A 20,916-nucleotide genomic window follows, 5' to 3' on the forward strand; every position below is an offset into this window, starting at 1 on the left:
AAATTCAAAATTTTTACTATTCGAATTCCAATCCAAAACCCAAACCCCAAAACAAACACACCCTAAAAATACTTTTTGAAAAGCATTTTAGGGGTGTTTTTGAGAAAAAGCATAAATCATTTTAAAACCTTAATTACTAATTTATCAAGAATAATAATATAAATAATAATATATATTTGGTTGTGATTTGAAATTAAGTATTAATCTGAAATTTTATTTAAATATTATTTTAAGATATTTTTTGTGAAAAAAATAATATTCTTTCATTATTCAAATTTATAATAATTTTTTTGGATTATTATAAATTCTTTTTTTTCAGCAAAAAAATACATTATTTGTTATTTTTTTTACTATAAAAAATAACAAGTAACAAATACACTTTTATTAAACTTCTGTCCAAATATTTTAACACAAAAATTAGACATCGATAAAAAAGTATATTTGTAATGAAATTATATTGAATAATGTTATTTCAATTTAAAATTACAAAATAACAAATCTAACATAAAAATAATTTATTTATATATTAAACATTTTGAATAGAGAAAGAATATGATTTCGACCGAGACATGGCCGAGAATATTGTCATATTCAGAAAATAAACACGACTGTATCGATTGTCTTTGAAGTTTAGTTAGTCTTATACGATGTTCAATTTAGGTTAGTTATCCTCAATAAGATAAAAATTGATAAAATAAAAAAATAAAAATTAATTGGACAAAAATTGATTATTATAATTACAATGAAATCAAAAATATTTTTTTTTCAAACTTTTACTATTTTTAAAATTGTTCAAAAGTAAAAATTTCTACAAAATTTTAATTTAGTTTTAATTTTTTTGTAAAATAATTATAAGTTGAATAATATATATGATTATTAAATTGTTATATCATAATAATACAACTAAATTATTTAAAAAATATATATTATGGATCCCAAAATAATTAACATATTTTTTTATTTTAATTTTAATTTGTCTCATTTTACTTTAACACATTTGTATTATAGTAAATTATACTCATTTAAAAAATATATAACAAATATAAATTAATTTAATTAAATATATAATATCATACATTAAGTACGATATAATGAAATATTAAAACTAATTAATTTAATATTATAATATACTTCATTATTCTCTTAACAATTTATTAATTTTTTTATATTAATTTATCTCGTAACAAAATATTCATTTCTTTTTTAGTAACTGTACTTTCAATCAACATTAAAAATACCTTTATAACTTACAATATATTACAAAAATATCATTACATTTATATCATACAATACTAATAAGGTTATTTTAGTATTGTATACTTTATTCATACCACACCTCCAATATAATATTAATATTTTTAAAATTTCGTGCAAAAAAACAATCACATACATAGACAAGGGATAAAAGGAGTACAGCAACTTATTTAGTGTATTTTTCCCCAAAATTATTTTGACATATTTTCTAATAAATATCATAAAAATTCAGTACATATTTACATAAATGGCGTGTTTGGCAATTAGCTGATAGCTGTTAGCTATTAGCTACAACTGTTTGATATTAGTTGTTTATACGTAAAATGACAATTGAGGACATTTCTAATTTTTTTTTATAATATATTCAATTATGTTCTTTTGAGTTTAGAATGTTTGAAATTATTTTGTTATTAGTTATTGAAAATTGTAAAAGTGTTATAAAAATATTTATTTCTATTATAGTTAGATTTTAAAAATAATATATTTTTATTGAAATATATAAATAGTTTTTTTTTATTGAAAATGATGTAAAATATAAACTAATAAATTTTTCGTGTATATATTTATTATGTTAATTATCGATTAGTTCACTATATTTATAATTTTCAATAAATTTAATTTATTTAATTTATTTTTAGCATAAAATTTATACAATGTAATTTTAATATAAAATTAAATTATTAATATTTATATTTTCTATTTTATGTTGATTTTAATAAATTTATATATTTTACAATTAAAATAATTTTTATATAAAAATTAATTATTTTAAATTTATAAAAGTAAAACTATAATATAATAAAATATTCTAATATAATTAATAAATAATCAAAATATATTTATTTGTGTAAAATACATAATAAATTTTTAAGGGCATATAAAAAATAAAAAAAAAATTTACAGAAAAAATATTTCAAAACCGTGAGTAAGTTAGCTTTTCAAAAATTAGTTTTTTTTGTCCAAAAAATTATTCTGAAAAGCTAATTTACCAAACACCTAAATTAGTTTTTTGATCGGTCAAACAATTAGAAGTTGTTCAATAAGCTAAAAGCTCTTAAAAAAGCTACTCCATCCGTTCCAAACACCCTGCAACATTTCCTTTTTGTATGTTCCAAACATCCCGCAATATTTCTAAAATATGAAATAATTAATTATACTTAATCTCTACCCCCACACTTTATCCTCTCACATCATCCAAATAAAAAAATAAAATATATATTTCTCTCCCCGTCACATCATCTAATTTTTAAATTATCCTACTTAATACTACCTACTTAAAAATCTGTGCCAAAAATAAATGTTGCATATTGTTTGGGACAGAGGGAGTATTTGTCAAAGACCCTCCAAATATATATTCCCTCTATTAAAAAAGATTAATGAATTTTATTGAACATAAAATTTAAAAATAATAATATGCTAATATTAAAATTAGTAAAAAAATAAATGATTCTACTAAGAAATGACGCGTTTGGTAAACATTTTTTTGAGTTGACCAATAAATTAACTAGTTTTGGTGTTTGGTAAATTATCGTTTTTAAATAGCTTATTGGGTTCAAAAAGCTAATTTTGAAAACGTTGTATATACCCGCGTTTCAAATTAGTTTTTTCATTTTAATTTTTCTTATTATTTAGTCTTTATTTGTCCTTAAAATTAATTAATTTCTTTCACATATATTCATATATTTTTATATTACAATATTTATTAATTATTTAGATATATTTTCTTCCAATAACTTATAAATTCATATTTATAAATTTAAAATAATTATTTTTTATATGTCAATTATTTTATTTATAATTTTTTAAAATTTTTTAAATAAAAATAATATAAAAATATTAATATTATTGAATCAATTATATAATATTTTTTTATCACATAGTATTTTTTTTTATTAAAAATGAATATATTTATTTAAAACTATAAATTTAATATAAATATATACTAATGAAAATTTAATCTAATAAAAATATATATAATAATAACTTTTGTTCTTTTTTATATTTATATATGAAAAAATATAGTATATTTTTAAACAAGCTTACATTAATTGTTTACAAAATATTTTTAAAATAATAAAAACAAATATCTTACTAATTTTTTTTTTAATTTTTAAAATTAATAATAAAATTATAAAAAATCTATCCATCGAAAAAATTCAATTAAATATTTTAAAAATAAAATATAAAATGTCCTTGATTGTTATTTTTCGTGTAAACCGCTGCTATTAAATCGCTACTTTACTAAATATTTTAATACAAGCAACTAATCGAATCAGCTAGTAAAACCAGCTAAGCGAGTCAAATAAGTTAACAACTAATTGTTAAATACACTCTAAGTAGATAGTAAAAAAAATAAAAATAGTGGAATAAATAAAATAATAATGATATATATATATTTTTAAAATTAGAAGTATAAAATTATGAGTGAATAAAATATTTTACTTTTGAATAGATTATTCATAAGTTTAGTCTGCCGATATAAAATTAAAACTCGGAAAGACTAATAGTCTAATATAGGGTGTGTTTGTTTTGAAAGAATAATACTCTCTTCGTCTCGAGCCTTTGGGGTTATGTAGTAAATTAAGAAATAATAATATTTTATTAATCAGTGAAAATGCTTAAGAATTTTTGATATTTTGTTAATTGACTTTGTATATATATAAAATAATTGTCTATATAATGTTATTATTTCTTCTAAAATACAATCAAACAAACAACTAGAGAGTTTGTTTGGATTTGATTTGAGATTTAATCTCAAAATTCAAGGTCTTACTATTTGAATTATGTTTTTTCGAAAAAAATATATTTTTTTTTATTGTTACCAAATATCAAATATTATTTAATACTAAATTCAGACTAAATTTTTTTCAAACTCATTAAAAGAAATACACTCCCAAATTTTATCTAAATTAAATTTAAATAATATTATTTTATCTAAATTTAAATTTAAATAATATTTTAATTTAATAGTATTTTATTAGAAAAAATACTCAAAGAAATCCAGTAATCCATAATGCAATTATTTTGAGTTCTTCAGCAGAGCCTAGCCTAGCCCAGATAATCGCAAACCGACCCGATCTATCCGGTAACCCGATTTATATATAAACCCGCCGCTCAACAGATGTTCCTGTGTACGTTGAGTTCTCGTGCCAAAGCGACGACGATCGACCTTCTCTACACAGCAATCGACATGAATTGCGAAGTTTGCCAGCTTAAAGAACTCGTAAGTATGCTGTATATTATCTATCTGAATCACTGTTTGTTTGTTTCTATGGGCGAGCAATTGATCTGAGTTCAACGGAAATTTTGTGATTTTGTTCCCGGAAAATAGGAGGTCGAGCACTTCGAGATACGTGAAGTTCTAAGCTGTAAGTTTGATTCCCCTAACTTTAATCTTCGAAGGGTTTGATTTATGGCGATCGCTCGATTGTTCTAGTACGTAGGTCGTTTTGTTTACTTAAAGTCTAATTTTGATTGTTAAATTCTTAACAACGAATATCGGTTTGAGGTTTTAGGGTTTTGGATTTCTGTGCACTACTTTTGCTGTTGTGTGATGATATCTTTATTTTTTCTAGTAAGCTATTTGCACAGTTGCAGTGAGCTCTGGTGGAGTGGATTCGTATTCTCCAAATTTAGGTTATCCTGTTCATATTAATGAGGATCTGATGTCTAGATTAGTTTCTGATGCTTCTATCTATTTTAATAAATCAATCTTGGTTTCTTAGTAGAAGTAATGGGGAATTGAATCACTGAATTCTATTGGAATTTGTACTTTATGCTCAAGATCAAGAACTATTAATATATTGAATGTTTGAGACTTGAATTACAGGTGTTCTGCATACCATATTCTTTCACAGAGCTTTAGGTCTAGTGCGTCCAAAAGATGTTGATCTGGAGCTCTTTGAGATTACATATGTAAGTACATATTTTTGCTCAAATCATGAACTAATTAGTACAATATGGTATATGTTCCTGATTGATCTTTAATAGCAAATCTGTATCTTCTAAACATTGGTGCAAAGCTGACGAACATTTTGAAGTTATTCTATGAGTTAAATTTGATTCTTTATGTTGTATTCTGAGATGAAATCTAATTCTTGTGTAGGTGCAATGTGGTGATGTAGAGCTTGAGAGAAAAATAGATGAGAAAATTGATCAATTTATTGAAAGAGTGGAGAAACATCCAAACAAAAAAAATCAGGTTTGTAGGTAACTGCTTTCCTAATTTTCAGTTTGGTATAAATATCAATTTTTTTTACCCCTTTATTATGTTTTTCCATTCAAACAAGTTGTGAACATAAGAATATGTTTAAAACATTTAAATTTGGTCTGATTCTATCTCTGAAGTTTGCTTCCTATGGGTATGGATATAACAACTACATTTGTGATTTGTTTATTAAAGGACTCGTAGTATTTCCCTTTGATTTGTTGATGGGCTGAAAATTATAAGACAATTGATTACATTTTCAATTCTAAGGTTCATAAACATTGAGTATGTGGTACTTGTATGTTATGTATGTGGTGCTTGTATGTTATGTAAGTAGTTTTAAGAACTGGTCTTTTGATTTTTACCAATGTTACCAGTGTTGAGCGTTGTACTATAATCTTATTGACTTTGCTGATTATATATATTTTTTGGTTAGTACCTACAGCCCTACTAGAACTCTGGCCTGTTATTTTAATAGGCAGTCATGTTAATTTTCGGACACTGTTGAATTCATTGAATTGATGCAGATATGTCTATCTTTCTACGAAATAAAAAACAAACAAGCCTCATGGTTCTCTAACAGAGTTGAGCGCCTCTTCTGGGAGCAGTGGTACCTAAATCTAAATGTAGCACAACACCCAAAAGGCCATTCTGGCAAGTACCATCATTCCAAACTTGTAGTTAATCCTGGAGGTACAATCAGCTTTTATTTCATTTTCTAATGTTCACTAATTACTGGCAATAATAATAAAAAAGAAAAGTTTCATATCCATTATCACCTATGCTTATAGAGAATTCAGCTGAAGCTAGGAGTGCTCGGCGTGCAGCATTAGAATCTTCGCTTCGTGATGTTCTGTTTCAGATAATCAGATTTGTCAATGAAAAGAAGGATCATGTCCCTCCAATTCCAAAGAAGGATCATGTATCCCCAATCTCTAATTTTGAAGGTGTTTCGTTTCCTTATGAAATTACTATCTCAAGGTATGGCATCTTTCCTTTGGTAAATACTGTAATGCAAGCACTCATTCTTTATTCATTTTGAACTTGAAATCCCTACTGTCAAGTTACTAGAAAAGAACTTTTGTGCTTTTAAAAATACATTGAAACAATTATGCCTATATTATTCTAGTTAAATCTTTCAAAACTGGCACTCATCTATAACTTCTTTTCAAGGTTAGGTGAGTACATTTTGCACCATGCCGCGTGATGTGTTTTGCTGATATGAAGTGAGGATTATTATGTTAATAAGCTCCAAATTTAGAAGCTTATGACAATAGAAATTGAGCTAACCGCTAAATCATACCATACGTCTCTTTGGAACAATTACTTCCTCCCCTCGCTTTAACAAGAGTGATTGTGGATACATATGCTGATATTCCTTACCATACCACTCAATTAACAACAAAGGAAGGCCCTTTTTGATAATGATTCTTATTGGGTTCAGCTGTTGTAATATTGTGTAAACAATAAGCAGTGTTGTATGGTAGTCATAATAAAGCAATGGTTAGAAATGTTAGGGTGTGTTTGTTTGGGGGTTTGTATTGCAATAAATGTATGATGTGATATAAATAGGTGTTAGATGTGATGTTTTGAATGTAAAATTGATTTTTAGTATAATATAAAAAATTAAAAATAGATATTTGATTTGATGTTTTCTGGGATTTTTTTTTGATAAATAGTAGATATTCTGGGAAGTCTGCCAAACGAACACACCCTAGACTATTAGTGAAAGGGACATAGAGAAAGACACACATATACAACCTATGATATCTTTGATCGATTTGTTATTCTGTACTTCATACTTGCAAAATCATCATTATCATTATCGTTCCATGTTATTTTCATCACATCTTCATGAAGACATGTATAAGTTCTCTACTGCCTTATTTCAGTTCATCAGATTCTGCATTCGGGATGGACATGTTCAAGCGAATGCTCCAAACTGGACATCCTTCCATGCTCAGCTGATTCAACAAGTTGACCAAGGTCTCTCTCCATCTTCTTTTAACTATTATTCACCACGTGGTTCAATTTATTGAGGAGCTTGTGAATATATTTATATATATATATATATGTATGTGTGTGGGGCGGGGTGGGTGGGTGGGTATGGGGGTGTGTATAATCTTCTTGTGGCCTACCTTACATATTGAAATTGGTAGAATTTATGTATATATACATTATATATACATAGTTTCTTCTTTCATTTCATATGCCCTTTGGTTGTGTTAATATTAGCGCAAGAAATTAGGGTATTTTTATGTGCATAAACTAGTTCTTTTTTTTTTATATATATATATATACATATATTGTTGCATTATGCATTTTAATTGGCTATCATTATCTATCTATGGACATGATGGTTTACTTGGATAGCAATTTATTTATTTATTTTTATTATTATTAGTATGCGTAATTTTTCTACCGCGTATACATTCCCATTATTATTATTTTTTAAATACATGCAAACTTTTTATACATGTTCCTTCAAATATATAAACATATATTTATATACAGGATAGAGAAAAACAATGTATTAATTTTAATAAATATAAGTTTGTGTATGAATTACATAATTTGGATTAAACTAGTTTCTTCTTTATATGTACTATTTGATCCCCAATTCGGGTGGCTTTTGATCTTCAACGTGGTGGTGAATTTGGTCATCAACTACTACTTAGCTTTTAAGGATTTGAATTTTATGTAGTCGAATTTACTACTATAATGTGTTAGAAGTAATTAAATTTTGCGGATATCTAATGCAATTAATAATGCTTAAATTGGATTAAATTAGCGGAAGGGAAGATGTATAGATAAAATTAACCTCTAGCCATTACTACCAACATTACATATTGAATTGTAACTTTAAATCCTTCTTTGCGAGAGAGCAGTGAATTGAAGTCTTATGTTGTCAAACTCTGGCTCATTATAAATTGATGCCGTGTATTCGTAATTGTGAGAGCGGGATTAGTAACCCATAGAGAGAAGTTAAATAAATTGATTTAGAAAAATTATCTTCACAATTTTTTAAAACTTCTCATCTAATTTTACAATTAGAGGCCCGATGAATTTCATGGTTGAGAAACTAGACCATATATGGTTAGTTCTCTAATTTTAATCCATTAAATTATATTAAAATTGATCAAAATCAAATTTCATAAATAAGAATATGCAATATTACTTTTTATCAATGACCACCTTATTTAACATATTTTTTTATGGCTAAATATTTGATATCGATATGCTTACTTCAACTCTCATTTTTGTTTTTAGCCATAAATACAACATAGTTATTAGAATACAACTTAATTGGCTTAGAGATATAGTTGACAACTCTAATTTCGAATGTGAAACTCTTCAACCATACAATATGTAAGTTGGCCTCAAAATACAAAACAAATTCAACCTTATGAAACAAACTCAATATACATTGTGGAAGTTTCTCCGGGAGATGGCTTCACCAACTAACATAAACAGATAGTCCAATGTGAATTTTCAATTGTCAATGCATGAGTCGGAGTAGCCAATGAATTTCAAGACATCACTTTATATATACATGAGCACGAAATCTTTGTACTTCAAAGATAATTCATCACTTTCTATATAACTTTTTAGTGGTCCAACCCCCAGATTACTGTGATATTTATCTAATACTCCAACAACAAATGATATGTTAGGTCTAGCGCAAACCCATAAGACTTCTGAAGCCAAAACATAAGGGATATTTTCCATATGTTCTATTTCAAAATAATTTTTTAGCATTGGCTTATATTGAGTCTATCATTCTTCACAATATGAGCTACATGAACAATCTTTCATGTTAAATACTTCTAGAATTTTGTTGATACAGGCTTCTTGAGATAAACTCAGAATATATCTATATTTATCTATATGGATCTTAATGTGAATGACATAAGATGTCTCTTTCGTATTTTTCATATCAAAGTTCTTGGAAATAAATTGTTTCACCTCATACACTATCATTTTATCATTACTTGTAAGCAAAATATCTACATATAGCACAGATAAACAAATACGACTCCACTAGCTTTTTGGTAAATACAATAATCTGTGGTTTTTTTTTTTCAAAACCAAATAAAGTGATAATCTTATGAAATTTTAAGTTTCATTGGCGGGAGGCTTGCTTCGGTCCTTTTATGGATTATTAAGTTTCATGGTGTTTCATGTGAACCACTTTATTTAGGCCACTGTTTAAAAAGTCTATTTTTACGTTCAAATATATATTTCGATATAATGGATTCCTTTTCTTTGAGTGAATCTTTTGAAAATAAGTCTTCTTTATGTCTCTCAATCTTATCATTAAAGTCTTTTTTTTTTCTTTTTTTTTATTTGAAGACTATTTACATATCATGACTTACGCCATCAACACCACCAGACAATTCAACGAGATCTGAAACTTTATTTGATGTTATATAATTCATATCGTTTTTCATAAGATTGAGTCATAAATTAGATTATTTGAAATTTACGGATTGTGAAAATATTTCAAAATCATTTGTGGCTTTTATATTGTAGTTTGATATTTTCAGATACACTATAAAATCATTAGAAATTGTTGGTCTTCTAACTTTTGTAGATATTCTCAATGTTGTTTTATTATCATAAATGTTTGATTTCTTTCTCCGAAGAACCACTTTGGTTTGAGGAGAGCTAGACGTAGTGTATTGGGCATCAATCATATTTTTCGTGCATCTACTATAGTACTATTATCTCTGTTAGATCTCATTATTTTAATTTCTTTCCCACATTGTTTCTCTCCTTCAATCTTAAAAACTTCGAAGACTTTTAAAGCTTCATACTTGGCATGAAGTAAATAAAAATACATATATTGGGAGCAATCGTCAATGAAAGCAATAAAATATCTTGAACCACCTTTATTCATGTCTAGATAACAAATGTTTGCATGAATAATTCTTAATACATTTGAACTCTCATATTCATCATTTATGGAGTTGTTAGTTTCTTTTTATTAATGCAATTTATACAAGTTTCAAAATTAATAAAATCTAGAGCACTAAGTACTTTTTTCATTTACGAATCTTGTAATTTTGTCAATTGAGATATGTCTCAATTGATGATGTCACAATATAGAGGAATTCTCATTCGTATATAGTGTCATTTTGCAAATTATTTGAATACAGACAACTTGAATTTCACTATAACCAACGACAATTTTAGATTTAAAATCCTAAGTAAAACTAGTATGCATAAAGTGAAATGAGAATCCAAATGTCATAGTCTTGAAATAGAAATCAAATTCTTTGAAAAATTAGGAATATAAAAAGTATTTTCAATATTAAAACAAAACCACTACATATACTGAGTTGCATGTCCTAATGGCCCATAGAGGTGAACACATCTGATTGTTTGAATAGATGTATTGTTTACTTCCCATTAGTTTTCTTAGACTTTCTATATCTTGCAAGATATTAAAATATGAATTGTAAAACCGAAATTAATTCAGCATATGTTATGATTAATATTTACCGTATTTAATTTATAATAAATAAATATAGAAGAGAGACTTTTTTTATTGGGCAAGTTCTTAAACTCAATGCAACATTCTTCATGTGGTCATTCTTTTTACAAAAAAGCATGCATATTTGTTCTTTATAGTTGTAATACCCCAGGAGTTGGATCGGTGCTAGGCCAACTCCCGTGAATGAGCCGGTGCCAGACCATTCAATATTGAATATAGGTTAAATGGATTAAATAGACTACTTATGTCAACAATGTGCATATTTTTTTTTTCGTAAGCCCTACTGTAAGTAGACCTCTATTTCCATGGCAAAATAGCACAAAAATTTATTCCCATGAGCAGAAGCCTTCAACGGAGCTACAACGAGCCCCTAACAACCTTCAATACCAGCTAACGAGCTTAAAACAATGGATTATTATCGAAGGAGTTCTTGGCCGCTCATGGCAAGCCATGGCTTATGTACGACAACACTGCGGTTAAAGAGGTCACCTTGCGATGTTAACCGATGACGAGGGCAACACAATACTACAAGATGTTGAGGCCTGGTCCAAAGCCGATCTAACAATTTACAGGATCGAGGTGCACAATAAGACCGACTTACAGCTTGAAGAGTGAGTGGCTCACAATGACGAGCAACCTCGCATTTGATCGAGTCATACCACTTCTTACAAAAAAATATCGGATATTCCTAAGGAATTCAGTCCATTTGTCATGCGAAGATCCGGTAGCATCGAGCTATTATCATGCGAAGCACAATAGCATCAAGCGAGATCCAACAACATCGAGCAAAAAGCCCATTTATAATTGGCATAAAAGGGACTTGGGAAAATTGCAAAGTTTGGTCAAAATTTCAAATTGGTTGATGTAATTGAAGTAGGTACTCAGGGAATCTTGCAAATAAAATGAAGCATTACGGCGCACTTGGAAAAATTGCAAAAAATATCTCATATTTATATTTCATTATCACTTTTGTTCTATATTTATCCGTGATTGAGCTTAATGGCGCGTGTGGTTAATGTCACGCGCGGACAAATGACATAAATAACGACTTCAACGCAATTCTTTTTATTTATTTTTTCTCACTTTATTTTCCGTTTTATTTTTGACTTTCGTTTCAGTTTTTCTTTCGTTACAATTATGCAATTGTCTTCTAATTTTATATCTTTGTTTCAAGATTTTAATTTAATTCATTTTATTTTTCTACTTTTATCTTTACAGTTTACAACATTTCATCTCTGCAATATTAATTCTATTTTTTCTACATTTATTTGGTTCTAGTGTAAGTTTCCAGCATTATCATTGCTTCAATTCTCCTCTTATTCATTCTAAAATTTTAAAAAAAAATTCGAGATCGAGCGGAAACGTTTTTTTAAGTAGACCGGATAACTTACCCCGACGACCTCCTGATTGACCAAATCGCATCAGTTGTTTAAGGCGAATTTTCGAACGACAACACGAACATAAATTTACGTTTTATGAATTTATAGAATTAAAGTTGACAAAATTATAATTTTGAAAACTATCAAAATCAAATTTTATATGATTTTTGCAACTTCATAGGAAAATTTAGCAGAATCGATGTACTGCGGTAAAAAAAATATATAAATATGTACTTAAAAAAATATTTAAATATGTACTTTGGAAATAAGAACTTATTAGATTTCAAAGTTTTTTTAATGTAATCTTTATTTTCAATATTTTGAAATAATTTGATTCTTCCTTAATTCAACCCATAGTGTAATAAAATTCTAATTTTTTTGGATTTTGTTTCCTCGATTGAGTGATTTTGAGAAAATATATTTTTTTCATGTGTAAAGTAATTCCAATACCAAAATAAAAAAATAAATTATTTAACCATATATTTTATAAATATATAATATAATAAAATAATGTAATATTTATTTTACGTTTAATATTAGAATAAAAATGTGAAAAGTAAAAGAGAAAATAAAAAAATTTGATAAATGAAAATGATAAAATAAAAAGTTTACAACTATATTATTGTATATTTATGTATTTACCTTATTGCCCCTGCTCATATATATATAATATAATATTTAGGCTTGAAAGTTTGTTGCCATGTGTTTGGCCTATTGATTTTTTTTTTTTAAATTTTTTTTATGAATATGGATCCCACAAATTAAAGTAATTTTCATCATTTTCATGAAGTTGCAGAGGTTGCATCTTTTTAAATTTTATGAGTGTAGGTTCAACCAATTAAATTTATAATTTTTTTTTATTATATATAATAATATTTTTACAAATTCATGTACAGGGTGACCACTAGTGTGCCTATATATAATTAAATTCGGCCAATATACAATTGTTCCACGAAAACTAACAAGGGGAAAAAAGGAAAGTAGTACAAATTAAATTATGAACGTTTTGCATTGTGCATAGATTGAAATTATCACGAGCCTAGGTCTAATGTGTCTGTCCTGTCATGTTTTTTTAGGGTACGTACATTCGTTGTTTAGCTATAATTAGTAAATAAACACATGTCATAATTAAATTCGGTCAAATTTTAAGTGTTCGTTAATATTTGCAAAAAAGACTAGTGTTTGTTCGTTAAGCTTTCGAACTCGTTCGTAGTGTTCAAACTCGACTCATTAAGAATTTTTATTGTTTGAGTTCATATTGATATTCTGCTCGTTTAAGCTCTATTAAACTCGTTCGAGTTCGTTTATCTATTTTTTTTAATTTATATATAAATTAAAAATTAAATTTAAAATTATTTTACTTATATATTTTAAATTGATATTTTATTTATTTATAAATTATAATTTTATATGTATATATAATATCTATAATAAATATATTATTTAAACGGCAAACGTTCGCAAACAAAACTCGGGCTCGTTCGTTAACAAAAATGAGCCTACGAGCCTGTTTATGTTGTTCAACTCGACTCGTTAACGTTCGTGAATGAGCTTTAACTGAGCCGAATTGAGCCAAACCAAACCGAGTTCACAGACAGCTCGATTCCTTTAACAGATCTAGCCGTGGGGTTCCCACATCATAAATAAATTAATAAATAAAAGAAATTTAACCCCATATGTAATACAACACATAACATAATTGATGTAATTGATCTAAGCCCAACGTGCATATTAACATAGCACAAATAAACAATATGACAAACTAAATGCACAGTAATAATTCCAATAGGTGATAAATAATCATGAATTTTGACATCATAAAAGTGAATGTCTGCAAATGACAATAGTAAGTTTTATTGGACTATTTTCTACCATTTTTACCACACTACCATATTACATCAACAAGATCAGACTTTTATCTAAACTGATAAACATGTCTCTTCGAAACCATAATAACTAAAATCGATCGATCGATCGCTCACTTGCTTGCTAACCAAGTCGGGATGAATCACGAAATTTATACACCCTCAAATCATACAAGAAATTCGACAGAGCCAAAATAAGCAATGCATTTAATCTAATATCGCTTTCAAGAAGGTAACTGCACCAAGACTAAAATATATTCTAAGGACTAACTAGAAATTAAGCACTGTGACAAATAACACCAGGTCAAGAAAATCGGCCATAACAGTTTATTGGTGAAGGGAATGCATAGATTTATCCACTCCTCAATCAACATAAATGAGAAGAAACGGAAATTGGCAGAACAAATAAGGTTGTTGAGCAGGTAAAAAAATCAATGGCCATAATTTCTAAACAAGCCGCATAATATAAACTAACCTCATATGATAATACAACACATAGGTAAAAAAAAAAATCATATAGCGCTCCTGTATTGGTCTGAATTACCATAATTTCTAAACAAGCCGCATAATATAATTCAACGATCACCGTAAGTTGTTTCTCAGTACTAATGTGAGTAGTTGGTAAAAAAAGTGTGACAATAACATGAATCAAAGTAAGGTATGTCGTGCAAAATGAATCAGTAAAAGTTACCTAATGTGTAACTAGCAAAAGCTGCATCCAAACAATAAGCGCCGACCATCACAAAAATTAAATATCATATAAATAAAATAGGCGGTTATAAATCAATTACAGGAACTCCAACTACAGGTTCCACCACCAGTCTTACTTGAGCAAGCCCGAACTTGATAAGAGTCGAAGTGCTTGTTTTGGATTGTTCAAAACTGCTGAAGATCTTGGAACCCGAATCCTTCGATTCTTCAAAAATTCAAGTGAATTTTGTACGCAGTGTGCAGCTGGTATATCCTTCAAAATTACGGGCTCCAACCTGTCGAGTTCAAAGAAACAAACGCCATTGGATGTATCTCACTAGACAGTTGTTTTTTTAATTTTTTTATACATTTCAAAACCTTAACATAATTATCCCCACAAGCGACTGAATGACTAACCCATTTTTTTGCGATTTTCTTTTTCTTTTGGTGGGCTTCTTATCCTCGACTTTCTCGTCCTCCGAGTCTGAGGTAAAAATTTTCCTGCATATGGAATATATGCAACCAAAAACACATTCACACTATTGTAACAGCAGTAAACCGACACAAACAGGAAAAATATAATAGAAAAAGAGATCATACTTCTCACGAGCTTCAAGAAACTTGACAATTTCATCAGGAAGCATTCCATCGGTGCTCTGAGACTCTTCATGTGTTTCTGTTTCTATATTCTTATCCACACTTTGCTCTTTGGGTACTGACCGTGGAGTCAATTTTTGAGCCCATTTACGGCGCCGATCTTTCCCCTCCCGAACTACCCTAAAAATTGCATTCCTCTTAGCGAACTACATACCTCTTTAACATCTAAACAGTACATAGAATTCAAACTGAATAAGAAAAGTTTTACAGAAAATAAGGATTGATTCTTGACCATTCCAGAATTAGGTATCAGAATAGGACTATAATCCAATATGAAAATACTCACCATAAATCGCCCAAAAATAAAATCTGAAACATACTCAAACTTCATACGGTTTAAACCACGTATAGAAAAATTATCCCATAAACAAAAATTGAAGGTTACAAGTAGCATAAAAGCGCAAATAATTGGGTCATGAGCAGCATACAGCCTACAAAACCCTCATTACATGTATTTTTAATTCAAACCTGGCCTTATTTTCTATTTGAATCTTTGTTATCTCTTCGTCTTGCTGCATAGCCTGCAAAAACATAAATATTAAGAAGTAGAGCTACAAATGAAGATTCCAATCAACAACAGGAGAAAGGACATCAAACCTAGAAAATTGACCCAACCTGTTGTAGAGTAAACTCCTCCGGTGCATCGGAATCGCTATCGCTTTCTCTTTCCGACATTCCAAAACCCTAGCTTTGTTCAGATGGAATTCCAGTATCAGCTGAGGAAGACAATTAGGGTTACGGTTTTAATTTGATTGATAGGATTTTACATTTATATTTAATTATAATAATAAGTAATTAAAATATTATTTGGATTGGGCCGAACAAATGACATATCTAATGATACGGAAAGCCCAATCAGCCCAGTCCTAACTTTTCCGCCCAAAACAATACGTCGTCGTTTTGGTGCACTGCTTTTACGCTCAACATATAAATCTCGCCTTCTAACTTTCTCGCATTTTTTGCGCCAGAAGGGTTTTGCATTTCCATTTCCATTTCAGATAGCGAAGCAAGAGGGAGAGAATTAGGGTTCGAGAAATTGCTGTAATGGCGGAAGAGATGGAAAATTTTGGTGCGCAGGCGCCGGTTTCTGAGCAAAACCCTAACTCCGTGGAAGCGACAATTGAGTCGAATGTTGGCTGCGAAGCCACGGAATCAACCTGCAACAATATCAGCAATAGTAATGGGGGAAGCTCAGTTGTGTCTTCCGAAGATGAGCGCGAGAAGACGTTGGAGTACGCGGACGAGTTGATGGCGCTTGGATCTAAAGCTGCCAAGGACCAAGATTACACCGAAGCCACTGATTACTACAGCCGTGCCCTAGAGATTAGGTAGTTTTCGTTTTCCCTTTTCGTGCGTAGTCGTGACTTTGGGTTGTTGTAGTCAATCCTTATGTTTTTCTCTGTGCAATTTCTTAGCAAGCATTCTAGATAGGTTTTACTATTTTGTGGCTTTTGGTGCTGTTGGAACTAATTATTTTTTAATTTGTCTTTATCCCCCCATTTTTTTGGATGTATTTTACTTTGTTCGCATTTGCCCTTGAGCACGTTTGCTTTTTGATGCTCAGATAGTCTCTACTTGCCTACCTGCTGGCTGTTGTAATATACTTTTTCTTTTTATTTTTAATTTCTTTTTTGTTAAACCTTAGTTCTGCTCCAAATCTCCGTTTCTAAGCGATGTTTTTGCTGCTTGCCATTTGGAAATTCTCATGCCTCCTATCTTAGGTTTTTACTTGCCTAACGTTTTGGTGCAGTAGACGATGTTATGGATATCTCAGAAAGTTGTAAACGATTTAATTATATTATGTTGAGTTGGTTAGAAGATATATAGCAAATCATCATTACAAAGGACTTTTGAAGATAAGGATTGTTCCATCTAAGCAATTTTTATCCCCACACAAATGAATTTGTATCAAAAGTGTAGCATGTTATTCTGTTTCTTTTTGTCTTGCTGGATGCAAATCAGACATTTGAGTTATCACTGCTTTTAGACATTTTGCACATGCTGAAACTACTGTCTTGAAATTGGTACTTGTAGGGTCGCTCACTTTGGTGAGCTTGCCCCTGAGTGTGTCAATGCATACTATAAATATGGATGCGCCCTGTTGTACAAAGCCCAAGAGGAGGCTGATCCACTGGCTTCTATGCCCAAGAAAGAGGATGCTGTATCTCATGAAGGTTCCCATAAAGAGGGTTCTGTAAATTCTGTGGTAAATGGTGAAGCCTCTGCTGCTTCAGCTTCAAATAATGCAGAGCAAGGTGGAAGCTCAAATGGTTTGGATGGGGCACCAGATAACAGTCAGTATTTATTTATTTTTCTTCGTCATCAAAAGTGGATAACTGCACTTTTTTAGGTTGTGTATATAAGAAGTATGTGTGCAAGTGCTGGGAGATATTCAATTGATTTCATGGTCTTATATTGTCTAATGCTGTAATGTAAGGGGATATAGCTTTCCCCTACACGTGGGGAGCGACGATCATGATTCGAAGATGACAACAACGAGTAGTCTAGCCCTGTTTTTATATTGACAAAATTAAATATAATGTGACTATTAAGATTTTGTTTGATGCTGCTACTTTCTAATCTGAAGCTTGTTTATTACAACCCCTAGAGAAGCTAGAGAAGTTTTATTATTATAAGCCCTTAACATAATGCCCACACCTATTGAGCTTTCATGTAGTGTAGATGCGCATTGTATGTTGACATGGTGGATATTTAGTTATGTTTTCACTTTTTGTGGCAGAGGTTTAGAAAACAAGATATGTATCTAACTTGTGCACTATAACGTTCATAATCAGACGCAGAAGGGAAAGTTGAAGAGGAGGGTGAAGATGGAAGTGATGACGAAGAGCTTGCTGATGGTGAAGAGGATGAATCTGATCTTGACTTGGCATGGAAGATGCTGGATGTTGCTCGTATAATCACTGAGAAACACTCGGGCGATACAATGGAAAAGGTGGACATATTGTCAGCCTTAGCAGAAGTAGCTCTAGAAAGAGGTCTGTAACATGATTAATTGCTGGCATGGTAGTCTCATAGATTAACTTTACTAGCCTTCTTTTTCTTATTTTATAATTCTGTTTTCTTTTCAGAGGATATTGAAACTTCCCTAAGCGACTACCTGAAAGCTCTAGCCATTTTGGAGCGTTTGGTTGAACCAGACAGTCGGCTTATAGCAGAGCTGTATCCTGTGCAATATTGAATAGTTTTTTTGACAATAATTTGGACATCAAATTAGCTATTGGCTCTGTGCTTGCAGATTTGTCTAGAAAGAGTTCAACTTTACTTCCTTAACATGATAATTCAGGAATTTCAGAGTGTGCCTGTGTCTGGAAATTGGTTCGAAACCTGAAGACGCCATTTCTTATTGCCAAAAAGCTATTTCTATTTGTAAGTCCAGAACCCAACGACTTATGGGTGAAGTACAGAACCTGGAAGCACAGACTCCCGAATCCTCTACTACATCCCAGTCTGCTGATTCCACGGAAGACAAAACAGCCGAGATTGAAACACTAACTGGTTTGTCCAGTGAGCTAGAAAAAAAGGTAAAAGATGCACCGAAGAAAGTTGAAGTTTAAGAACTGCTGCACATAACATAACATTTACTGCTAATTCTTATGTCTGCAGCTTGAAGATCTCCAACAGCTCGTCTCAAACCCAAAATCAATCCTGTCAGACATCCTGGGCATAATATCTGCAAAAGCTGAAGCTGCCGGCGGAAAAGCCATCTCAGGAGCAGGAAGCTCCACCGAGACAGCTACTGTCATCACCGGCGGAACCGCAAACTCTACAATTGTTTCTACAGCTCAAACAAGCAGTACTTCTGAAGTGACTCATCTAGGCGTGGTTGGAAGAGGAGTTAAGCGAGTCGTGATGAGCTCGACTTCGGTCGAAGAGCCCAAACCAGCAAAGAAACCTTCAATGGATCCGTCTTCAGATAATTGCAACAATGGCAACTCTTCTTGAAGGTACACACACTCTTGTTTGTGTTAGGCATGAAAAAGGCTTTTGCAGTAGAAAATTAACATGATAATGAATTACACAGATATGAATGATTACCGTAATAGGGTTTGTTCGATCGATCTGGATTTGCCTCGAGAATTTTATCCGTATTTGCTCGCTAGTTATATAATACCATCGCTTATGGCCTGCTTATTATTATGTTCTTGCTAGCTTCTATCCATCACATGCCCGCGATTATTATTGTGCCGAATTTATTCATTCAGCGCGATATTAACCGCATTTACTACTATTTAGCCTTTTTTAGTCGAATGACTACATAAAAATGTAATAGAAATTTACGGTGCATTTGAGCTTGATGTCAGCTGTTGATCCTCCCGGCTTTGCTCGGGATTCCACCTTGTGATGATCCTCTCTTCGATGACATAGTCCTCGAAACGCGGAGAACCAACTTTGCCCCCGATGACATAAAGAACCAGCAATGTTTTTGCAATGCTGCCACATAGCCGGAGCGTGCAATTTATATCCGATCAAACTCTCAGCCGATCATTCCTATTCTCATCATTGGATAAGACGAGAACTGCATACTCCGAGTGCACGAGAGATGGATGATGCCGGTAAGCAACAAAATCAACACCGTACTGATATCCGCCCCTCACCACCCAATTTTTCGCGCGTAGATGAGAATACGCGATAACTTGAATAATCGAGCCGGGCTTCTTGGATACTGCTATGTTGTAGTAATGCCATAAATCTTCGCGGTAGTCGTTGATCTTTACGCTCTCACCTTCACCAACTGTTCCTGCTATTTTGATGCATTTCTTCACAGAGGACAAGTAAAAAGCTTCCTCAAGACTAAACTGAAACCACTGCTTATCCTTCTCCGCCGTGACAATGGGGCGCCCGAAGCATGTTTTATTAAAGAGCTCCGTTTGCTCGGGATTTGCTGCAACGAGCACGCTGCACCAGGAGAGCAATCCTTTGATATTTGACTCAGATCAAAGAGGATTGGAGCTGAGAAACGAGTTTGGACATTGGCTCTGTAAGTGCATTAGTTTCTGCTGCTTTCCCTTTCCATCTGGGCGCCATGATCGATCTGCGTAAGATGCGTCGAGAGTATTTTCATTAACCATATATCGATGAATGAGTGATTATGACAGAGAAATGAAATAGGCAGAAAGGAAGTGCAACAAAATGAAGAACACATAGTCAATGGCGGCAACGAGAATCACAGTATATGTTGAATTCACAGAGGCATTTCGTCGAACACGTAATTTCGCACAACTCCAGCAATAGAAAATTGACCTCAGATAGAACTAATGGACGACTGAATCCGAAAGGCTGTCCTGAATTCCATTCAACAGAACAATCACAAGTTGAGAACAACAAAAGACTTCGTTCAAATTAAAA

The 20,916-nt window shown here is 30.8% G+C and overlaps 3 protein-coding genes and 1 pseudogene across 3 annotated transcripts; 2 read left to right on the top strand and 2 right to left on the bottom strand.

Annotated features, from left to right (window-relative positions):
- The first annotated feature begins 4,342 nt into the window (after positions 1-4,342).
- On the top strand, positions 4,343-7,548 carry LOC127240729 (autophagy-related protein 101). Its single transcript, XM_051259551.1, has 7 exons — positions 4,343-4,477; positions 4,586-4,622; positions 5,084-5,169; positions 5,360-5,455; positions 5,989-6,154; positions 6,253-6,442; positions 7,354-7,548. The coding sequence occupies exons 1-7, from the start codon at positions 4,376-4,378 to the stop codon at positions 7,427-7,429; spliced, it is 753 nt and encodes a 250-aa protein (XP_051115508.1). The 5' UTR covers positions 4,343-4,375; the 3' UTR covers positions 7,430-7,548.
- Positions 7,549-14,817: 7,269 nt separating this feature from the next.
- On the bottom strand, positions 14,818-16,313 carry LOC127240262 (uncharacterized). The gene is made up of 5 exons (XM_051258828.1): positions 16,165-16,313; positions 16,018-16,070; positions 15,493-15,669; positions 15,310-15,393; positions 14,818-15,188 (listed from the first exon to the last, which is right to left on the bottom strand). Exons 1-5 carry the CDS (start codon positions 16,222-16,224, stop codon positions 15,026-15,028), a joined length of 537 nt encoding a protein of 178 aa, XP_051114785.1. The 5' UTR covers positions 16,225-16,313; the 3' UTR covers positions 14,818-15,025.
- Positions 16,314-16,519: 206 nt separating this feature from the next.
- LOC127240260 (NASP-related protein sim3) lies at positions 16,520-19,699 on the top strand. The gene is made up of 6 exons (XM_051258827.1): positions 16,520-16,877; positions 17,584-17,843; positions 18,345-18,545; positions 18,639-18,729; positions 18,854-19,091; positions 19,174-19,699. Exons 1-6 carry the CDS (start codon positions 16,594-16,596, stop codon positions 19,510-19,512), a joined length of 1,413 nt encoding a protein of 470 aa, XP_051114784.1. The 5' UTR covers positions 16,520-16,593; the 3' UTR covers positions 19,513-19,699.
- A 115-nt stretch (positions 19,700-19,814) lies between these two features.
- On the bottom strand, positions 19,815-20,595 carry LOC127240261 (tRNA-splicing endonuclease subunit Sen2-2-like; annotated as a pseudogene).
- Between the last annotated feature and the right edge of the window lie 321 nt (positions 20,596-20,916).

The sequence above is a fragment of the Andrographis paniculata genome, unplaced genomic scaffold (assembly GCF_009805555.1).
Source record: "Andrographis paniculata isolate CXL003 unplaced genomic scaffold, ASM980555v1 Contig79END, whole genome shotgun sequence".
NCBI lineage: Eukaryota > Viridiplantae > Streptophyta > Magnoliopsida > Lamiales > Acanthaceae > Andrographis > Andrographis paniculata.